At 32.1% G+C, this 19664-nt stretch overlaps 2 protein-coding genes across 3 annotated transcripts; both read left to right on the top strand.

The window, feature by feature from the left end:
• The first annotated feature begins 4859 nt into the window (after nucleotides 1–4859).
• On the top strand, nucleotides 4860–12137 carry LOC100809005 (protein STICHEL-like 3). Its single transcript, XM_006594473.4, has 6 exons — nucleotides 4860–7880; nucleotides 8019–8238; nucleotides 8494–9042; nucleotides 9816–10392; nucleotides 10891–10954; nucleotides 11769–12137. Exons 1-6 carry the CDS (start codon nucleotides 5820–5822, stop codon nucleotides 11859–11861), a joined length of 3564 nt encoding a protein of 1187 aa, XP_006594536.1. The 5' UTR covers nucleotides 4860–5819; the 3' UTR covers nucleotides 11862–12137.
• A 1290-nt stretch (nucleotides 12138–13427) lies between these two features.
• LOC102666725 (uncharacterized) lies at nucleotides 13428–18053 on the top strand. Of its 2 annotated transcripts, none has more exons than XM_041008309.1 (6): nucleotides 13428–13541; nucleotides 13799–13882; nucleotides 15107–15580; nucleotides 15810–15857; nucleotides 16881–17122; nucleotides 17345–18053. In XM_041008309.1, the coding sequence occupies exons 1-6, from the start codon at nucleotides 13484–13486 to the stop codon at nucleotides 17930–17932; spliced, it is 1494 nt and encodes a 497-aa protein (XP_040864243.1). In that variant the 5' UTR covers nucleotides 13428–13483; the 3' UTR covers nucleotides 17933–18053. The 2 variants fall into 2 exon arrangements, with proteins under 2 accessions (XP_040864243.1, XP_014621265.1); XM_014765779.2 differs by having other exon boundaries at nucleotides 16728–17122.
• Nucleotides 18054–19664: the final 1611 nt, after the last annotated feature.

Raw genomic sequence — 19664 nt, 5'->3', positions numbered from 1 at the left:
ATAAGTTTTAATTTAAGTTCCAATTAGAAATTAGAAAGAGAGAATAACAAAGTTAAGGTTGTACCTTACGTCCTTCTGGGAGTACTTTGTGTGTAGGGGATGAGACAATGTGTACATAATGAAAGTAGCACGGAATGTTTCTGTGGGGATGGGTTGATTCCCTCCTCGATCACTTGTGGATCAAAGGCATCCAAACCAACTAGCTAACATGAAAATTAAATATTAATTTCAAAACATGAAAACGTAAGACTTCAAATTACTATTACCTGATAATTGAATGCAAATGAGGACACCGACTAATTAAGACCACAATTCATCCAGCCCGATGTCCTGAATAATGATTTTATTCGCACCATTTTTTTCATACTTTCTCTTCTTCTTTATTTTTTTATATATATATACTTTGTAGACTCACCAGAATGGTTAATCGTGTGTCCCTTGAGTTAAATGCATTGTAGATGAAATTATTTATTTCATTTAAAAATAATTTTAAAAAATATACTACAATTTAAATGTAGTAATATTTTGAATTGAACTGTAGATATAAAAATTTAAATTGGATTTGAATTCATTGTATAGAAGAAATTTACATTCTCAAACAAAGAGGCATATTTAATTATTTAGGCCACTACAACAAAAATGCAAAAAAAAAAAAAAAAAAACAACAACAACTAAAAGCAGTTGCCACTAAAAGCAGTTGCTAGTGGCAAAGGATATAATGGAATTTGAATGTCATTGTTAATATAGTTGACACTAATTTTTTGTATGTTTATTTTTATTCAAGGAAGTAGAGCTGACAAAATGAATTGAGTCGGATCAATCTATATTCTATATAAACTTCATTTTTTAAGTCCAGCTAAGTCTAGTAGCTCATTTAGTAGGTTCATATAGTTTATTATACTTTTTTGTCTAAATTTATACAAATTCAAAATAAAAATAAATTGGGACAAAATAAGTCTGGTTTGAATTCCTATCTATATTTCTTGAGCATATCTTGACTTGATGGCTCGTTTGACTCAATAGTTCATTGCATCGGTCTAATTCTATTTGAACCAACATTTTCTTGATCCAATTTGATTCAATTCAATCTATTTTGTCAACTCTATTGGGAAGTCCCAAAACAAATGTTCAACCTAACATAGTGTTTGATTTAGAGAGATGAATGAGCACAAAAGGTATACACCAATCAAAAGCAATAAAAGATCATGGACTAGGATGTTTGTTACATGTGAAAGAGCAATGAAAGTTTTAAGAAATATGTGGGTCCAAGACAAGGCAATACACAAATTTGTTGACACATTTTTTTTCTTAAGTTAGAGACTACGGTATCTTTTAACCTATTTGATCAAAGACTAATTCTATTTGTGGTGCGTATTTGTCGTTAGTTCAAGAAAATTTTACATAAGGTGACAATCGAACACAAATTTTCTCGTTAAATAGATTGTTTCCACTTATGTAAATACAACAAGATCTTATATCATTGTGTCAATCCTTTGAGTTGTTTATTGACGCACATGAGGCTTTGCTTATTTTTTTTTATTATCTTTGTTGATGATGTTCCCTTCTTAACTGATAATCAATTATGTTTTAGTTTGCTATACAAAATTGATTTCGGGTGGCCTTAGCTCAAGGTATATAATTGATTATGCATTTTTCGTTATTGATTATATGCCCCCAGTTAATTGCAAATAAATCAGTTAACGAGACATATATTATGCATATTGCATAACTGATTATATGCCTTTAATTTGAAGAAAAAAAGGTTTTTCTTTTCACATAGTTGTGGAAACGTGTTTTTTTCTTGGGGTAAATGGGTATTTGATTAATCTCCATTTTTTAATTTTTTCTTTTATTATTCACCTAATCATTTTAATTTTTCATTTTTTTACTCTCCTTCATCTCAATAAAATAACCCAACTTTCTAAATGAATTATGAGATGAAAGTGTGAGAAATGAAAATGAATAAAAAAATAAAAGAGAGTGAAAAGAGAGTTAAAAATGAAGTTGCTTAATTGGGATGAAAGAGAGTATAAAAAAGATGAAAGCAGTATCCATTTCACTCCATTATTCACACTTTTTTTACACTATATTTTTTTCTAATTACCTAATTGATTATGCTAAAATATAATTAGTTATCTTCTTGAGATTAACTCTATCCAATTTAAACCATTCAGTGAATACATAATTGATTATGTTAAGGGAATAATCAATTATGTAACAAATCTAATAACAAAATATTCTAATTTAATGCCATATAATCATTTAGCCAATGGACATAATTGAATATCAAAGCAAAGACATGAACAAAATTTCAAAAGTTTCATTGGTTTACATAATCAATTATGTTATTAGGATAAGTGATTATGCTACTAACAAAGAGATGAAAAAAAAAATTAAAAAAGGACCACAAGAGTCATGAGTATTTTTTGGATAATTTTGAAAGGATGAGATTTTTTTTCCATCTGCCAACACTTTTACTCCCTTTATTTCATTTTGGAATCAAAATTTTACCTCATGAAACCCACATTTAAAAAAATAAAATTACGCTACACATTCACCCCAAACAAACACCATCTAAAAAATATCTTAATTCAATTATATCTCAAATTCATCTGCTTAAACCAAACACACTTAAAAAAAAAATTCTCCAATAAATTAATCATATAAGTCACACAAATTTAACTGATAATCAACCAAGTTGTTTTTTCAAGTATGCTGACAATCATGCTCCTTCAGAAACATCAGCTACCATGATCAATTCGTTGAATTACAAGTGATGGACGGTGTTGTGGATAAGTGTACAGTCAAATGCTTTTCGTGATGCCGAGAATCTGAGATACTCTTCATTACTTTTCCTAATTATTCTATTTCTCTCCTATGCTCGGATAATTTTTTAGGGTACGGATAAACATTTAAATAGGGCCATTCATGTTTTATAAAAGATTTCATCAAAAAGAAGTTTCGATCGGGTCATAAGCTATTACAAACCCTTGGGCCACAAAAATGCTGCACTTTTATAACAAAACACTTAGTTTTGTCATTTGTATGTTTCATTAACTACGGGTCAATCTTTCTTGATTAGCAATGTAACCATAAAAATATTATCAACATTAATTAAATATTCTGAAAATAATTTTAAGTATAATTTTGATATTGTCAGAATATTTTTTTATATTATCAATAATTTTTTTGATGGAATACATTATTATAATTTAAAAATAATTTTAAATATAAATTTTAAAGTGATTATTATAGAAATTAATACTAATTTTTAGTTATGTGATAATAGATTGAATGAGAATATAATTCTTTTATACTATCAATTTATTTCAATTAAATTTATTTTTTAAAGTTTTTTTACTAGCTTCCTCTGACTCCCATATAAGATAAGCCTTCTCAATATATATATATATATATATATATATATATATATATATATATATATATATATATATATTCTTAATTCTTAATGCTATTCAAATAACCTTTAGCTCAGAAGTCAAATACTGATAAAAAAAAACTCAAACAAAATTAACAAATTCCCTTCTATTGTAATTTTTGTATTATCACAAGTTGATTATTTGAACATCAGTATAGGTATAATGTATTTAATATACGTTCATTCAAGATATTTACTTCTAATCTCGCGTTTATTCATATTAAAATCCAGTTCACACAAGCAACTGCGTGAGACTGTAGAAAGTTTTTGTTTAGAGAAGAGACCGTAGAAAGTTATTCCTTAGACATTATGTATTAATTTATCTTCCTAAATCCTAATAAACTTGTGTGTTTCCGTTAACCCAAAATCAAAGAAAGATTCTTAAAGAACCTAAACAAAACTCTCTTTCCATGATTCAATGTATATTTTATCTTAAAGGGTTGAAATGGGACAGAATGACATGTGCAGGGAAAGTATCCGATGCGTATAACGGTACAAGGAGATACTACAGTTTTCTTATCAAAAAGTAAAAAAAAGGAAACAATTTTTTTGTTTCTCGACAAACGAAATTCAAAAAGAGAGTACCACTATGTTTTTTTAAAATAATCTCTTGCAAACTTATATGTGTGTGTATATATATACATTTTTTTTTGTCTATTATCTTATAACAAATAAATACATTTAAAATGATTCCATTAAAAAGATTGACGTTGCGATACGCAATTGCTCACCTATATTTTCGTTTCGGCTAGTGATCAAGTGCAGTTAATGCAAAGTGCAGAGTTGAGAAGCCACCTACCAATAATTGATGCATGGAGATTGGCCAAGTAGAAGAAAACAACTAAAGACATTTCATGTTATGATATGTTGGGTTCCTGTACATTGTTCGGATGGGGAGTTAAGACATACAACTAGGGGCATTGAAAATCAATAATAATCCTTTTAATACACGACATTTTATTTTGGGTCACAGATGTATAATAAGTACTGTTATGATTTCAAATCAATTTCTCTTCCCAAACTTACCTAATTTGTAGCAATAGTTAAGGCAGCATCAAACATAAATAAAATCAGGGCTGAGCATGATCGGTTGATTTAGACAGGTGTAGATTTTCAAATTAAATTCAATGTATTTTCAAATATATATTTAGTATAAACTATATATTAATAATAATTTTTTTATATGTAAGTATTGTAATAAATTAGTATAAAAGAGAAATAAAGTCTATTCTTAAAAAAAGCATTGGAAAGATTGTTCAATTCCAAACAAACAACACGATGGAATTTCAAAGGGACGGCCTCATAATTCAAAATCCAATTATTATTTTCTTTTTGAGATGAATAAGCAGTCAAATATATTCAACGACCCCATTTATTTTAAAAAATATATATAATCCTATTTGCATGCTTAGCTAATGGACACACCGCTTTATTGGCAGTGTGTCCTCTGTTCCCAGAATTGTGTCTGAGAGTCTGTCTACAACGGATCTTACAAACACCCCCATACTCTCAAGTCTCACCCCACAACAACACAATTTCTCTCTCTTCCACTCATGGGTTCGAGTTGAGACTATCGTTTTCTCGCTCTCGTGAAGCTTGCTGAGAGATCTGAGCCTTAATAATCCAAACGGGTCGCCTTCCTTTTTTCTGATTCAGGCGTTTGAGCTGTTTGCCTTCTACTTTTTCTTCATTTCTCTCTTTCTTTTTGCTCCCCCCTTTTGGAAGAAATGTTACATCACGTTCTTTAAGCCTCTGCTTCATTAACTTCCTCTCATTTTGTCACACACTCGGGGATAAGATTGTTGGTACTTTGAGTGAGTGAGTGAGTGATTGCACTTGAGTTGAGCTTTGAGATTAATGGGGCCTTTTCTTCTTCTCTTCTTTTTGCATGCTTAGTCTCAAAATTGTGCCTTGTGGTGTTTAACGCTATTGGGTTAGCAGCTAGCACTATTGTGTGGTCAGCAAAGTTCCTTCCTTTGAGTCCTTTGGTTGCCTCTATGGGTTTGATTGAATGTTGGGTTGTGTTTATTGAGTGTGTGGTGGGGGGTTTGGGTGGTTGAAGATTCTTCCTGAAGGGAGTTTTGTTACCGGGTCGAATCTTGGTGGGTCTTAGTGTTGGTTTTTTTTGTTCATGTGATAATTGACCATGAGAGTCGCTGTTTTCCCTTTTTGGTGAGTTTGGATTCTAGCCTTATTTTGGCATTTCCGGGGTGATTAAATGGGTGTAGAGGATTGAGCATTTGCTTTTTTTACATTTTGTTTTTGATGCCATAATAGTGAAAGCTAGGCACAGCTATAGACAAAAAATGAGAATTTTTTTGATTTGTTTCATTAATTTAGAAGAGATTCTGCTGTTAGAAGAAGGGTTGGTGTTCTGATCATGACTAGGGCTGTCCGTAGTAGGGTACTTAAAGATGCCAATGGTGATATTAGTGATCATCTACGCAACCACATTCATTTGACTAATTGTATTCACCTGAAGAACCATATGCACAAGAACAGCCCCATACTGGCTGATAGGTCAATCATGAGGGACCTAGTTGTGCTGCAGAGATCGCGGTCTCTTAGAGACCCTTCTGCAAGTCCTCCATCATGGCACTCGCCTTCTGTAGTTGACTTGCTTTTCAAAAGAGTTGAAAATGATGCCGTGTCTCAAGGGGGAAGGATGTCTGTAGGTGCCGAGCGAAGGAAGGAAGGGAGAAGATTGTCTGGAACTTCACCACCCTTGGTGAGTATAGGTTCATCAAGAGTTGCTCCGGGTGAGATTGGTAGGGGTAATGATGGGATAACGGCACCTAGTGAACGAAGTAGCAGGAGTGGATTGGGAGATGGAAGGAGAGTTGGGAGAGAAGAATCTGGTAGGAAGAATGATAGGCCTGACTTTTTGGATGTTAATCCAGAGGAGCCTCTCTATCAAGGTGGCAAAAGCTTGGCTGAAGATGTTATTTCAAGGCACTCAGAGTCTAAAGCTAGAAAGAGCAAACAAAGGGGGAAGAATGTTCGAGATGCCCAAGTTAAGACCCTTTCTGAGCAGCTGAATGATGTTCCATTGGATAGTGATGATTTAGCATCATCGAACATTCATTTTCGTGGAAGGTTTCCTAGACAGGAGAAAGTTATTGAGGAGGTAGAATCCCGGATGCGCAGTCATGGCAGTGGAATGAATAAGGGAAAAAGGCGTAAGTTTCGAAGCGTGCGAAGAACTCGGGTTGCTACAACATCAAGAGATATTGGAGCTGAGAATGAAATCTCTGTGGCTTCCAACTCATTAGCCCACCATAAATATCACTTGGAGGAGGCTGATGAGTTTGCAGATGAAAATGTTACCAGGGCTCCAAAAAATGGGTGTGGCATTCCTTGGAATTGGTCCAGAATTCATCATAGAGGTAAAACATTCCTTGACCTGGCTGGAAGAAGTTTGTCTTGTGGTTTATCTGACTCAAGGTTGAAGAAAGGGACATTTACTGCCAATGGAAGAAATATTTCTGAGATGCCTGTGGCATCTGAGCGCTCAAGCTCATGTACGAAGTCTGATGCAGAGGCACTGCCTTTACTAGTTGAGGCTTCTGGATCTCATGCAAGCACTGAAAATGCTTGTTGGGATCATGACTACTCTGGGGAACTAGGTCTTTTTGGTGATAATTTATTCAAGCATGATGTTGATTCTGACCTCGCTTCAGAAGCTAGATCTGGTGATCAGCGTAAGTTGAGAGGGAATCGTCACAGTAGACACCAAAGTTTAACACAAAAGTATATGCCTCAAACCTTCAGAGATATGATTGGGCAGAATTTAGTGGCACAAGCTCTTTCCAATGCAGTTATGAAAAGGAAAGTTGGGTTGTTGTATGTGTTTTATGGCCCCCATGGCACTGGAAAAACTTCCTGTGCTCGCATATTTGCCAGAGCTCTGAACTGTAATTCTTCAGAACACCCAAAACCTTGTGGTTTTTGCAATTATTGCGTAGCACATGATATGGGCAAGAGTAGAAATATAAGGGAAGTTGGTCCAGTTAGTAATTTTGACTTTGAGGGCATCATGGACCTACTTGACAATATGACTCTTTCCCAGCTTCCGTCTCATTACAGAGTGTTTATTTTTGATGACTGTGATACTCTGTCAACAGATTGTTGGAATGCTATATCGAAGGTCATTGATCGAGTACCTAGACGTGTGGTTTTTATCCTTGTCAGTTCTAGTCTTGATGTCTTGCCTCATATAATAATATCCAGGTGTCAAAAATTCTTTTTCCCAAAGCTGAAGGATGCAGATATTATATATACACTGCAGTGGATTGCAACCAAAGAAGGTCTAGAAATTGATAAGGATGCCCTGAAACTCATTGCATCAAGGTCAGACGGATCTTTGAGAGATGCTGAGATGACCCTTGAACAACTTAGTTTGCTTGGGCAGAGAATATCCGTTCCTCTTATTCAGGAATTGGTAAGCTATTTATTTATTAGTATCTTTGTCGTCACTGCTTCTTAGTTCTTACACTAGATTCTATTTCTATTGTAAACTGGTGTTAATATTGTTAATTCATTATGCATGAAGTGCTCTGAAGTTAAATAATTTCTTCAGGTAGGGCTAATCTCTGATGAGAAATTGGTGGATCTGCTTGATTTGGCATTATCTGCAGACACAGTTAACACTGTGAAGAATTTGAGAGTGATCATGGAAACTGGTGTCGAGCCATTGGCTTTAATGTCACAACTTGCTACAGTAATTACTGATATACTTGCTGGGACCTATGATTTCACAAAAGAAAGGCGAAGGAGGAAGTTCTTCCGGAGACAACCATGTGAGTAAAATAATGCCATTTTTGTGGATAGCATACCAAGTTATCAATTTAATCCTCATCATTCTTTAAACACATACACATAGATATCTTTTTTATTCCAGAATTGGCTGTCTATAAATATTTTATATAGCTAATTACTTAAGGCTTTACATTTTTGTAATTGTGGAGACTGGAGTCTTACTCTGGTTTCATATTAATGATTATGTTTTTCATTATTATCCTTTAACAAATTGATGGTACTAATTTCTGTTTCAGTGTCCAAAGAAGACATGGAGAAGCTGCGCCAAGCTCTGAAAACTTTATCTGAGGCTGAGAAGCAGTTGAGGATGTCCAATGACAAGCTAACATGGTTGACAGCTGCCTTACTTCAGCTTGCTCCAGACCAGCAATATGTGTTGCCAACTTCATCTGATAATAGTTTCAACCACAGTCCCTTTGCTTTAAAAGATGCAGATGCAAGAGAAGCAGCTAGACTGACTGGTAATCCTGTTGACATTCCTAACAAAGGGAGACGGTTATCAATGGATGCTAGAATTGAAAATTTCCATGCTGGAAGCTCAGCAGATGGTATGACAAGGGGTCTTGGTTCTGAGAAAAAACGACATAGCGTGTCTGGTTTTACTCCTCAACATGCTCATTCACAAACCACTGATAAGATTAGGATGAGCGAGAGGCAGATTTTGGGTAAAAACCATAAAGAAATTGAAGAGATATGGTTAGAGGTACTTGAGAGGATACAAGTTACTGGTCTGAAAGAGTTTCTGTTTAAAGAAGGCAAGCTGATCTCTGTTAGTTTTGGGGCAGGTGAGTGTCAAATCCGCACAATGCTTATTCAACAATGCAATTAATTATATTTTGTATTGATATGATTAAAATCTTCCTCTTAGAAATGTCATTCTGTGTTAATATAATATTCATAATTTTTCGATACATTTTAGATCTAGAAGAACTAGGGGATAAATTTGTCTTGTATTTGATTGCACTAGCTGTAGTATCATGCAAAAGGCCTGAAAATTCTGATATGGTAGCATTCTTAATGTTGTTATTAGAGTTTATCATAAAGTTAAAATGGTTAACAATCCCGTGACACTCAGCTTTTAGTAGTGTCATTATCAGTGTTAATATAACATGCTCAAGTTTTCCAAGAATTTCGGGTCAGGAAGAATTAGGGCCTTGTATTACACTTAATATAGTATGATCAACCAGATGGCCTTGTATTATTATTATTATTATTATTATTATTATTATTATTATTATTATTATAGTGGATTGAAAAATTGGTCCTGGCATCATTGTTTATTTTTTAGAATTCATCAAAGTTAAGAGTGGTTAGTCTGCAGCACATACTACCTTATAATAATAACTATCAGCTTTCTATTTTGAGTGTTTTTATTTCACACTGTTCTCGTGTATGTCTGATGATGTATCTCCTTAATCATTATTTTGCCATTTTACCGGTTGACATTGTGTCCTGCTTAAGGTTGTTATGATAGTGTTGCTCCTGTGTTTATTTGACATTTGCTTTACTCGTCAACATTCGCCATTTATCTAATGATATTTGATGGTTTTTTGTACAGCTCCAACTGTGCAGCTAATGTTTAGTTCTCAATTGACCAAATCTACTGCCGAGAAGTTCAGAGGTCATATCTTACAAGCATTTGAATCCGTCCTTGGATCTTCTATAACAATAGAAATTAGATGTGAGTTAAATAAAGATGCAGCCTCGGCTGTTCAACAACCTCTTACATTGCCCGCTACCAATGATAGTTCGTCCCAGATTAGAGACTTTAATGGTGTTGGCACTCTAGCTCATCCATCAGTAACTGATTCTGTTGAAAAGAGAAGGGGTGAAATTGTAGAAGAAGCAGCTTCTCAAGTGGAGCACATGAATAGCGAGCAGCAGGTTGATGCTCATGGAACATCTTATAAAAGTTTAGAAGGTACAAGTATAGGACAATCATCAGCTTCCCAAAAAATGCCAATTGTTAAGTCGCATTTAGACGAAAGAAAGCTTATGGAGCAAGGTCAAAGTCGGAGTCTTGTAAGAAGCAAAGTATCTCTTGCTCATGTGATCCAACAGGCAGAAGGTCAGAGAAGTGGGTGGTCAAAACGTAAAGCGGTTTCTATTGCTGAGAAGCTTGAACAAGAGAATCTGTATGTTGCTACTCCATCCTTTTTTCTTTTAACATATAGTCTATGTACTAAGAGGTGTGGCTCATAATTTGCAATGTATGGATAGTGGGGGGATGGGAATCAGAAATAAACATATCACTCCAAATTTCAATTAACCGATGCATTACTGTATTGGTAGTGTTATGCTGGACAACAGGATAACTTTATTTCACATTTGGTAACTGAGTTAGAATTTTTTTTAAAAATATTATGTTTTTTATGTCAGAATGAAATTATGCAGAAGTGTAGTAGTGCACAATCTAGGTATTGCATGCATGCATAATCGAATAATTATTGAATAGTAGTTTTCTAGAATTATGTTCTAGGTTAAGATTAACCTTCCTTTTCAGTTATGAGTTAGTATGGGATAGAGATTAAGCTTTGGAGTTTGGATGTTATCTTTTTTCAGTAATACGGTAATGTCTATGTTATAACTTATAATAACTGCTTATTAATTGGAAAATCATTTACTCCTCTTAGGAGACTGGAACCAAGATCAAGGAGCTTGATATGCTGGAAAGCATCAAGAGTAACCCGGCGAAAGGTAATTCATTTTATTGTGACCACTTCTCAATATTTAAACTTTTGAACCATAATTCTTTGTTTTTTTATTCTTATTGTAATTTTCTTACACGAAATGAATGCACTATATTAATGTTATGCTGCATTAAAGTATTTTGATACTAGAAATATCTTGTGGAAATTGGAACTGTGCTTTTTTGCCCTGATCATTACATCTAGAAGGGGCGTCCTTGTTAATCTAATTCTTTTCTTTTTCATTTGGAGATATCTGGGGTCTCTTTCTAACTTTAACTTTCCAGCTTTCAGAACACTAGCTAAATTGGTTTTTAGACAATCTTCTTATTGACCTTTTAAACTATTCATAAAGGCATGTATTGTGTTGTGTAGCCTGATATAGCAATGTCCTTTAAGCAAGCTAGTGTAACTTTTCCATTATTGGGATGATATGCGTGCATCCATTTCTGGAACCTGTTGTGATTCTGCTCAGCCTTTAGGCCCCTTCTCTCTCTCTCTCTCTCTCTCTCTCTCTCTTTATATATATATATATATATATATATATATATATATATATATTTCTTTATCTTTGCCATGAATAAAAGATTTGATTGGGTGTATGTGGGGTGCAAGTGCATGTTTATTTTTACATACTATGAGTCTATTAACTTGGTAATGTTGCAGTGATGACATATTCTGATATCCATTACTTTCATGGTTTACGGATGAAAATCTTAAAAGTTCTTAACGTTAAATATGATGTTACTTTGGCAATTGAATTTTATTGTGTTATTATATATGAGGACATTATTGATGTTGCATGTATTTGATTGCATTGGCAGCTGTCACGCTTGAAAATTCGAAGCCGAAAGCCACGTGCACTGCTGAATCTTGTCTCATGTGGGAAATGTCTGTCTACAAAATCTCCAAGGTAGTTTTGGGTATGTCGTGGGTTCATTCAATAGCAATTTGTAATGCCTCTATTTAGGCTTTTTCCTGACGTGTTATAGGGTCCAATTTTACAGGGTCAAGCCTTTTTTTTTTTTCATTTAATTAAATAAAAGCATGTAGTTATATATCAGATGAAGAAAATGTAGGAAAGTAATTAAACTAGTAAACTCCATTTTAGTGATAAGATATTGTATATGTTTCCTTCGTAGCATAAATTTGATGGAAATTTTAATTGAGATTCGGTTTACAATTTTTAGTCACTATTGGTTTGTGACCAGTGTCTCCCATTGGACCTCTAATGCTGAATCACTTGTCGCGGTACTCCTAATGCAGTAAATATGGATCGAGTTCCTGTAAACTGAGGAGTACACTTGAGAGAATTTGTTGATTATCAGGTTACTTATGTGTTACAATAATGAAAACAATCTTCTTCCAAATAATCTTCTGCATCTTTCCAAATAATCTTCCACCGCTTCGTATGGTTGAACCTTTCTTGCTCCTTCTTGTTCCGTCATTGATAAGCTAGCAAGTGCTTTTCAAGGTTATTAAAGGAATAAAAGCAAAGGGTGTTTAATAAAACAATTGGTGTTTTATTCTGTATATAACACAAGAAAACTGTTTATTTTTATAAAATTAAAACTTATTAATATCTAAATATTTTAAATATATCAATGATATTATAATCATTTTTTTATCATAAATAAATATTCTTAAATATACAGATTATAAGTTTAGGTAGATGATGAATAACTTAAATTATGATATAAGATTATTTTTAATTGTTAATAGATTCTTTTAATTTTTTTTGAAATGTTATAAATAAATAAATAAAAAGTAATATGAAAGAGATGTAATTAAGTAGATCAAAGATATAAAAAATAGAAGAGATAGTTTGAGATAGAGATGATAAAGTGAGTTCAACTCAAAATACACTTGTTTGACTTGCCAAAATGAGATCGGTTGAATTACATTATTCAATTCATCAATTCAAACTACTTGTCAATACAACAAATTAAGGGTTGAGTTTGTTCACTCACTAGATTGGATTTTTTTTGTTACATAAACTAAGAGTATATCTCTAGCGCTTATTATATAACGAGTTACTTATTTTACTGACGTTAATATTAGTGAGAGAAAAATTGTATTTTTGTCACTGATAAATTATTTTCTTGTAAATGTGAGATGAATGAGATTTCTTTTACTAGTTACAAAATAATGTGTGATGCATTAAAGAAAGAGAAAAAAAGAAAATATTGATAATATTTAATTGAAGGGATATAATTTATTTTTCAAATTTAGTATTCTAATTTATCATATAAGAGTAAATATTTATTATATTAAAAACATATAATAATATTTCATATATTTTAAATAACTATAATTTTAAATATTCTTTATCTAATACTTTGAGTGCATTGTTTATGATATCGAATCTCTTTTCTTCTTTTTCTTTTCTCACCTTAAGGAATATTGCTTGTCTTGTCCCTTTTCCTTTACCTACTAGTTTTGCTTTAAATTAGTGGAAAATTCACTTGATAAATCATCATATCCAGCAATTGAGGAATTTCTCACCATAAAGAGAAGAAGGAAAGCACAGGAGTGAGTTATGTCAGACTCAGGTGCAGTTACCTTGCCAGCTGTAGATGACATTCCCAAGCATGAGAGTACGTTTACTATATATTAAATGTGAATATTATATGTGAAATTGTATAAAATGTGTTAATTTATGTATAAATTCAATCATAAACAAAAGTATTTACGCTTTAATTTGCAGTACTTGCTGTATGAATAACATTGCACTTTGCTACTATTTTTTTGCTGTTGATTTCTTTAGTTTAGGGCTCTTTTATTTTATTTCTCTCTGTTTTTTGTTTCCTGCCCTGCACTGATCTATACATATCCTTTGGTAATGCATCTGCAGATTGTAGCGAACTGGGTATTGTTGTGGCTGAAGCTGAGCATCTACAGTCACTGGAACCCGAAAGTTCTTTTTTGGAGCTAGACAGTATGATTTTTATTTGATTTATTTTATGTTCGTATATTTGAAAATTGTTTAATTTTTAGTGACAACAGGACTAAGTTTTTTTTTTTGGTAGAGGAGTTGGGCATGATGTATTTTGCGTCCTCTTAAAACCATTATATATAAAATGAATATGTATATATTATTGGTACATGATGTACTTACTTAATTACTTAAACCTAAAAAAAAAGGGAGATAAAAAGAATCATAATTTTTTTTTATTAATCTTGTATATATGCAAGTTTTCTGTTTTTGCAAAATATTGTGCCTTTTAAAGGTAATCTTGGTTTTTTGTCTAAACATAAAAACTTCATTTAGCTTAAAAACCTATTTAAAAATAAATATTTTTTATGAAGAATTTTAGTTACGCAAACAGATTAAGGCTTTAATATTAGACCTAATTCACATATAAAAAAAATATTATATTTAAGCATAAAACAAACACATAAATTATATCATTAAAGTATGTATAGAAATATTATATTGTTTATTTTGTATATATATGAAATTAATAAACCCATTCTAAAATAGTTCAGAATTTTTTCTATTAAAAACGTTTAAAGCTACTTTTGTAAAATAATTTGTTTAACAGCACAGGCTTGAGCTTAATTTATTTCGTAAATAAACAATGCGAAATTTTAAGTAGTCACGTTCCTTTCTTTAGATGAAAGAAAATGTAAACTATTGACAAAAATATTGATTTTTTTGTAATTTAAAATTGATCATTTTAAAAAAAATATTTATTAATAAAACATTTTCTTATTTTAGGTTACATATTTTACTAATGCCTTTTTTTTTTATTGGTTTTCATCATATAGTAATATTAATATTTTACAAGTTTGTCCAACAAATATATAACGTAAATGTGAGTAATATGATTTTCTTTTTGGGTATGGTGAGTAAATGAACCTGGGTACAAATATATAAGTAATCAATAGAATAAGAGTACATGTAATAAAATTATTATCCACGAGACCACGCTAGTGTATATGAATTCATGCATAAATCCTGCTGTTTTTCCTGAAAGAAGATTGTATATGATTCTTTTTTTACTAATAGCACTGAAGGTTTGTATAAATTCATCCAGATTTATATCCTGAAGAACCATTGAAAAAGAATAATCCGTAACTTTTGCTCAATTAAAAGATTGAATTAGGTTTTACTGTTTCGTAATGTCAAAGCATGCAACCGTACTTTTATGAGATGCAGGAACGCATAAAAGGCAAATATATATAGCAGCAAGTTCAGGAAATTGGAGTGAGGCTTTATCCTATTTCAAAATTCATCCTCATTGGTGGCGAATTCCATTGACTTCTCGTGGAGTTACAGCTCTACACGTTGCAGTTAGCATGAGAAAAACTAGTTTTGTGGAAAAGTTGGTGGATCGTGTGGATCGTATGAACATGCAAGATTTGGAAATTCGCATGGCAGATGGGAACACAGCCTTTTGTTTGGCTGCGATAACAGGAAATGTGAAATGTGCTAAAATTCTGTTGGGCAAGAATCCGGGGTTGCTTTGGATTAGAGACCACAAAGATATGCTACCAATTCAATTATCATCTTCTGCAGGGCACATTCCAATGACGGAACTTTTATTTGAAGCTCAAGATGACCTACACAACAATATACCCTTCCATGACATCGTTAACCTATTTTTCTTGACCATCACCAACAACATTCACAGTAAGCTTATCCACATTAATTTCTAATTTCTTTTGCATGAATACTAAAGCTAACCGCTTGTGGCTGAAGCACATTTCCTTGGCATATTTAACTATAGTTTATCATTCTTCCATTTTTCTCTTGCCTAATGATTTATATATATGCATGCATGCTCTTCTTCATTTGATTCTGGGCATTGCAACTGTGACATCAAAATTGATGGATCGCTATCCAAAATTGGTTACTACAGAAAACGAAGAGGGATTGACACCTTTGCAAATGCTGCTTGCTCGATGTTGTGAGTTCTCGTAACCCTTGCAAACTTGGTTTTCTAGTTCATAAATGCTACTGTATAGTTTTGTGAATTTTGTTTTTTTATCATTCATATATAGTTCTAAAGCGAGCAACTCATTTACAGGGTTTAAAATTTAAATATATTAAGTTAATTAATTATATTTAAATATATTTTTATTCTTTACAACATAAAATAAATGATTTTTTGTGTTACCCACTATAAAATATTTTTTTTACTTTTCATTCCTTTAAAATTTGATATCATTGTTTTTGGTCTTTTGTAAAACCAAAATTTTTTAATTTTGATCACTATAAAATATTTTTCTCTGATTTTTATTCTTTCAAAATTTGGAATTATTATTTTTAGTCTCTCAATATTTATTTATTTTTGTCAACAAAATATATCTGAGCTGAAAATAATGAGATTAATTCCTCTTGTCACAAGTAATCCATCTATTGGATTATTATAGGATGGAGCCCTGAGGTATAGCAAAGTCAAAAAGATCATAACTTTTTTTGTTATCTTCAATTGTTTTTCTTAGCGTAAATAAAGTTATGATATTTCATTCATAATCGGAAAAACAATACAGGTAGGAACATGGTTAAAGACATGCTTACGGACTTGAAATCTTGATGTCCTTACAAGAGTGTGGACAACATGATTTGCTTTTCTCCTCACAACTTGAAAGTTTGAAATAGATGTAAAATGTGTTCTATATTTAGCAAATATAACATTGATATAAGATGAACCACTCTACTTGTTGAAGCTGTCTGTAATTATTTTGCAATCTGGCCAGAAATTAAATAATATTCTGGAAATCAAGTTGAATTGCCCATTGAATTGCTTGAACATTATCTTCAACTGTTATTGTAGCACTTGTACGTCGAGATATTGTAAGTTCGTTGTTTAAGGGTATGGAAGAAGAGAAAGAGCCTCTCAACTCTGAACAATTGTCAAAAGTAGTGTTCGATGCAGCAAAATCAGGAAACATTATGATTTTAGAATGTCTTTTGAAATATCATCCAGATTTGCTATTTGAAGTGGATTCCAGAGAGCAAAGAAGCTTGCTTCATATTGCTATTTTGTATCGACAAGAATCTGTATACCAACTAATATTAAGCAAGGGGGATTCCAAGAATGTGATGATACAATTGGTTGATTCTAAGGGTAACAATGTTCTTCACTTAGCTGCTGGAGAGTTGGCACCTGAAGAAAGATTTGGATTACCAAACCATGTACTAATGGCTAGAGAGGAGAATTGGTTTCAGGTATGAATATCTATTTAATTAGCATTTTCTTATAAAAATAATGCTTTTCTCTTTTCCACTTATTCATTTTTTTGGTAAAAGACGGAGATCAGCCTCTCTCCTTTTTTTATAGTATAAAATATATTAAAATATCATTGCTGTTTTTACAATTACTTCACTACTTATCCTCTTCATCGATCTTCCTAATTATATTATAGTTTTCACTTTTAATTAACCTAACAGGAAGTGGAGAAAATAGTTCCACCTGCAATGAAAACAATGAAAAACGAAAGGGGTTTCACTCCTAAAGAAGTGTTTTATCAGTTACACAATGAGTTGCACAAAGAATCTGTATCTGCAGTGAAAGATGCGGCAAATACTTTAATAGTGGTAGCAACTCTTGTTATCACCTTAGGTATCACCGGAGCTTTGAGCATTCCTATTAAGGATGTTGATAGTACACTCACTCCTATATTTCGGAAGAAGACATGGTATACATTGTATTTTCTAGCAATCGAAGTTGGAAACTACTTATGTGCTGCATCTATGATGTTCTATGGTTCAGTTATAATTCCTTCAAGTTGGGAACCAAAATATGAGGGTGTTCTCTTGCGGCAAAGAAAGTTGATGTTTGGGAATATGGCACTTTCTGCCTCTCTTGGACTCATGTTTACTGCTATTGTTTCCGGTGCCATATTGATCTATGACTTCTTATCCGATTGGCTCTTTTATTTCATTGCTGGACTTGGTTGTATCACATTGATATCGCCAAAATTAATCCGCAATATCTATGAAGCCTATCACCCATTGGTAAAGAAAAAAAAAGCTTAAATTATATTAGTTGGAATAAACTTTTATACAAGATTGTGCTTGAGAGTTCTGGCTGTTTTAATTTTCAAGATGGAAAGTTTGCAAGAATTAATAACATTTCTTATATGTTGAGACAGTTTTACATTGGATTGTGTGGTGTGATTCGTTTTCTTTTTGAATCGATTATATTCCTTTTGTACTTAATTTTACCATTTACATCTTTCCTCAATTGAACTGCTTGTGTATGCAAATTGAAAATTTTCTCAGTAAACAAAACTTGATATAATATATAATATGCCTCCTGAAATGGTGAATAGTATATCAGTAGCAGCGTTTTTTTTTTCTGAATCTACTTGGAGAGAGGAAAAGAAGGTGGCTCGTTTCTGTTTCAAGTGTACTTGATATTGCAGCAATCAGTCAAGGTTAGTGTTGATGAATTAACCTGATGGAAGAAAGTTCATCATCCAAAACAAAAATGATATAAAGAACTTTGGCCTCAAACTAGTTCCTGACAATCATTTTCCCTCTATTAAATTCAACAGCTTAAGAGATTAGAGAAAAGTGGCATTTCAGATTAAAGGCGAGCAAATACATGGTTTTCGTCCTAAATAAATCCCTGATAACTGATAATCCTTTCCCTGAAGCAAGCAGCAAAATTAAGTGGGCTTTTAGGAACTTCAAACGTAAGAGAAAATATAAAGAAGTGAAAATATTCAATACATTAAAATACTGGATAAGTGGTTGTGATTTAAACTTGGATTTATAAATTTTAAAAATAGAACTGCAATGGATCTGAATCCTCTACCTTCACAGGATATGGAGTGTTTGCAGTTTAGAAATAAACTGCACCCGGTGCAGTTTGATCCGATGACTTTCTTTTATTATATCTAATTATTCATAATTTTTTTAATAAAACGAATTTTATATTTTATATAAGGGCAAAGATTCGTGCAATTTGAAAATTAAACTGCATATGATATCGAGATCCTTGTGTAATCTTTAATAACATTTTTCTCTTAATCTTCATTAAAAATATTGCTTAAATTTTTTAATAATATTTAAAAAATACTGTCAAATATGAATAAATCTTACAAATATGTATGTGAGATATTTTATTAAATATTATGTGTAACTTATGTCGTTAAAGATTTTTAATATGAATTATGTTTAAAATTTGATAAAATATCATGGAAATATATTAATAATATTTGACAGTGTTTTTTAATATTATTAAATTTTTTAAACAATATTTTTAATAAATATTAAGAAAAAATAATGTTAAAAATAAAAAGATGTGTAGTAATGCTTGTTCACACTTCACACCAGACTTCTTTACTTTCCTGTCCACTGTCTACTTTCAAATTAATATTCGATTTAGTCACATCACTTGCAAAGAATAAAAATTAAAATATAAGAATAAAAATAAAGGTCAATCACGTGGTATGTGTCTACTGTCTTCACTATTAAAGCCATTTATCTATTGATTGTTTGAAACACGTTTGGTAAAGCCATTGAAATTTTAAAGCACACATCAACCTTTAATTTATTGTTAAAGTATTAATAATGTTTGTTTAATTAGTTGTCTTTGGCACGTTAAGTTAAATTAATTCAAAGATGCAAGGATGTTAAGACGTGTAACAGAACAGTGTGGCTGAATAGGTGGCTCGGGTACGTATGGGTCATGTGACAATCCCAAGTGCTTTGGTAGTAGCTTCTCCAATCTCAAAAAGTCAACATGCAGGAGCTTTAATTT

This window comes from Glycine max, chromosome 13, assembly GCF_000004515.6.
Source record: "Glycine max cultivar Williams 82 chromosome 13, Glycine_max_v4.0, whole genome shotgun sequence".
Classification (NCBI taxonomy): Eukaryota; Viridiplantae; Streptophyta; class Magnoliopsida; order Fabales; family Fabaceae; genus Glycine; species Glycine max.
The sequence above is the reverse complement of the archived record's forward strand: the minus strand, read 5'-3'. Positions and strand labels throughout refer to the sequence as shown.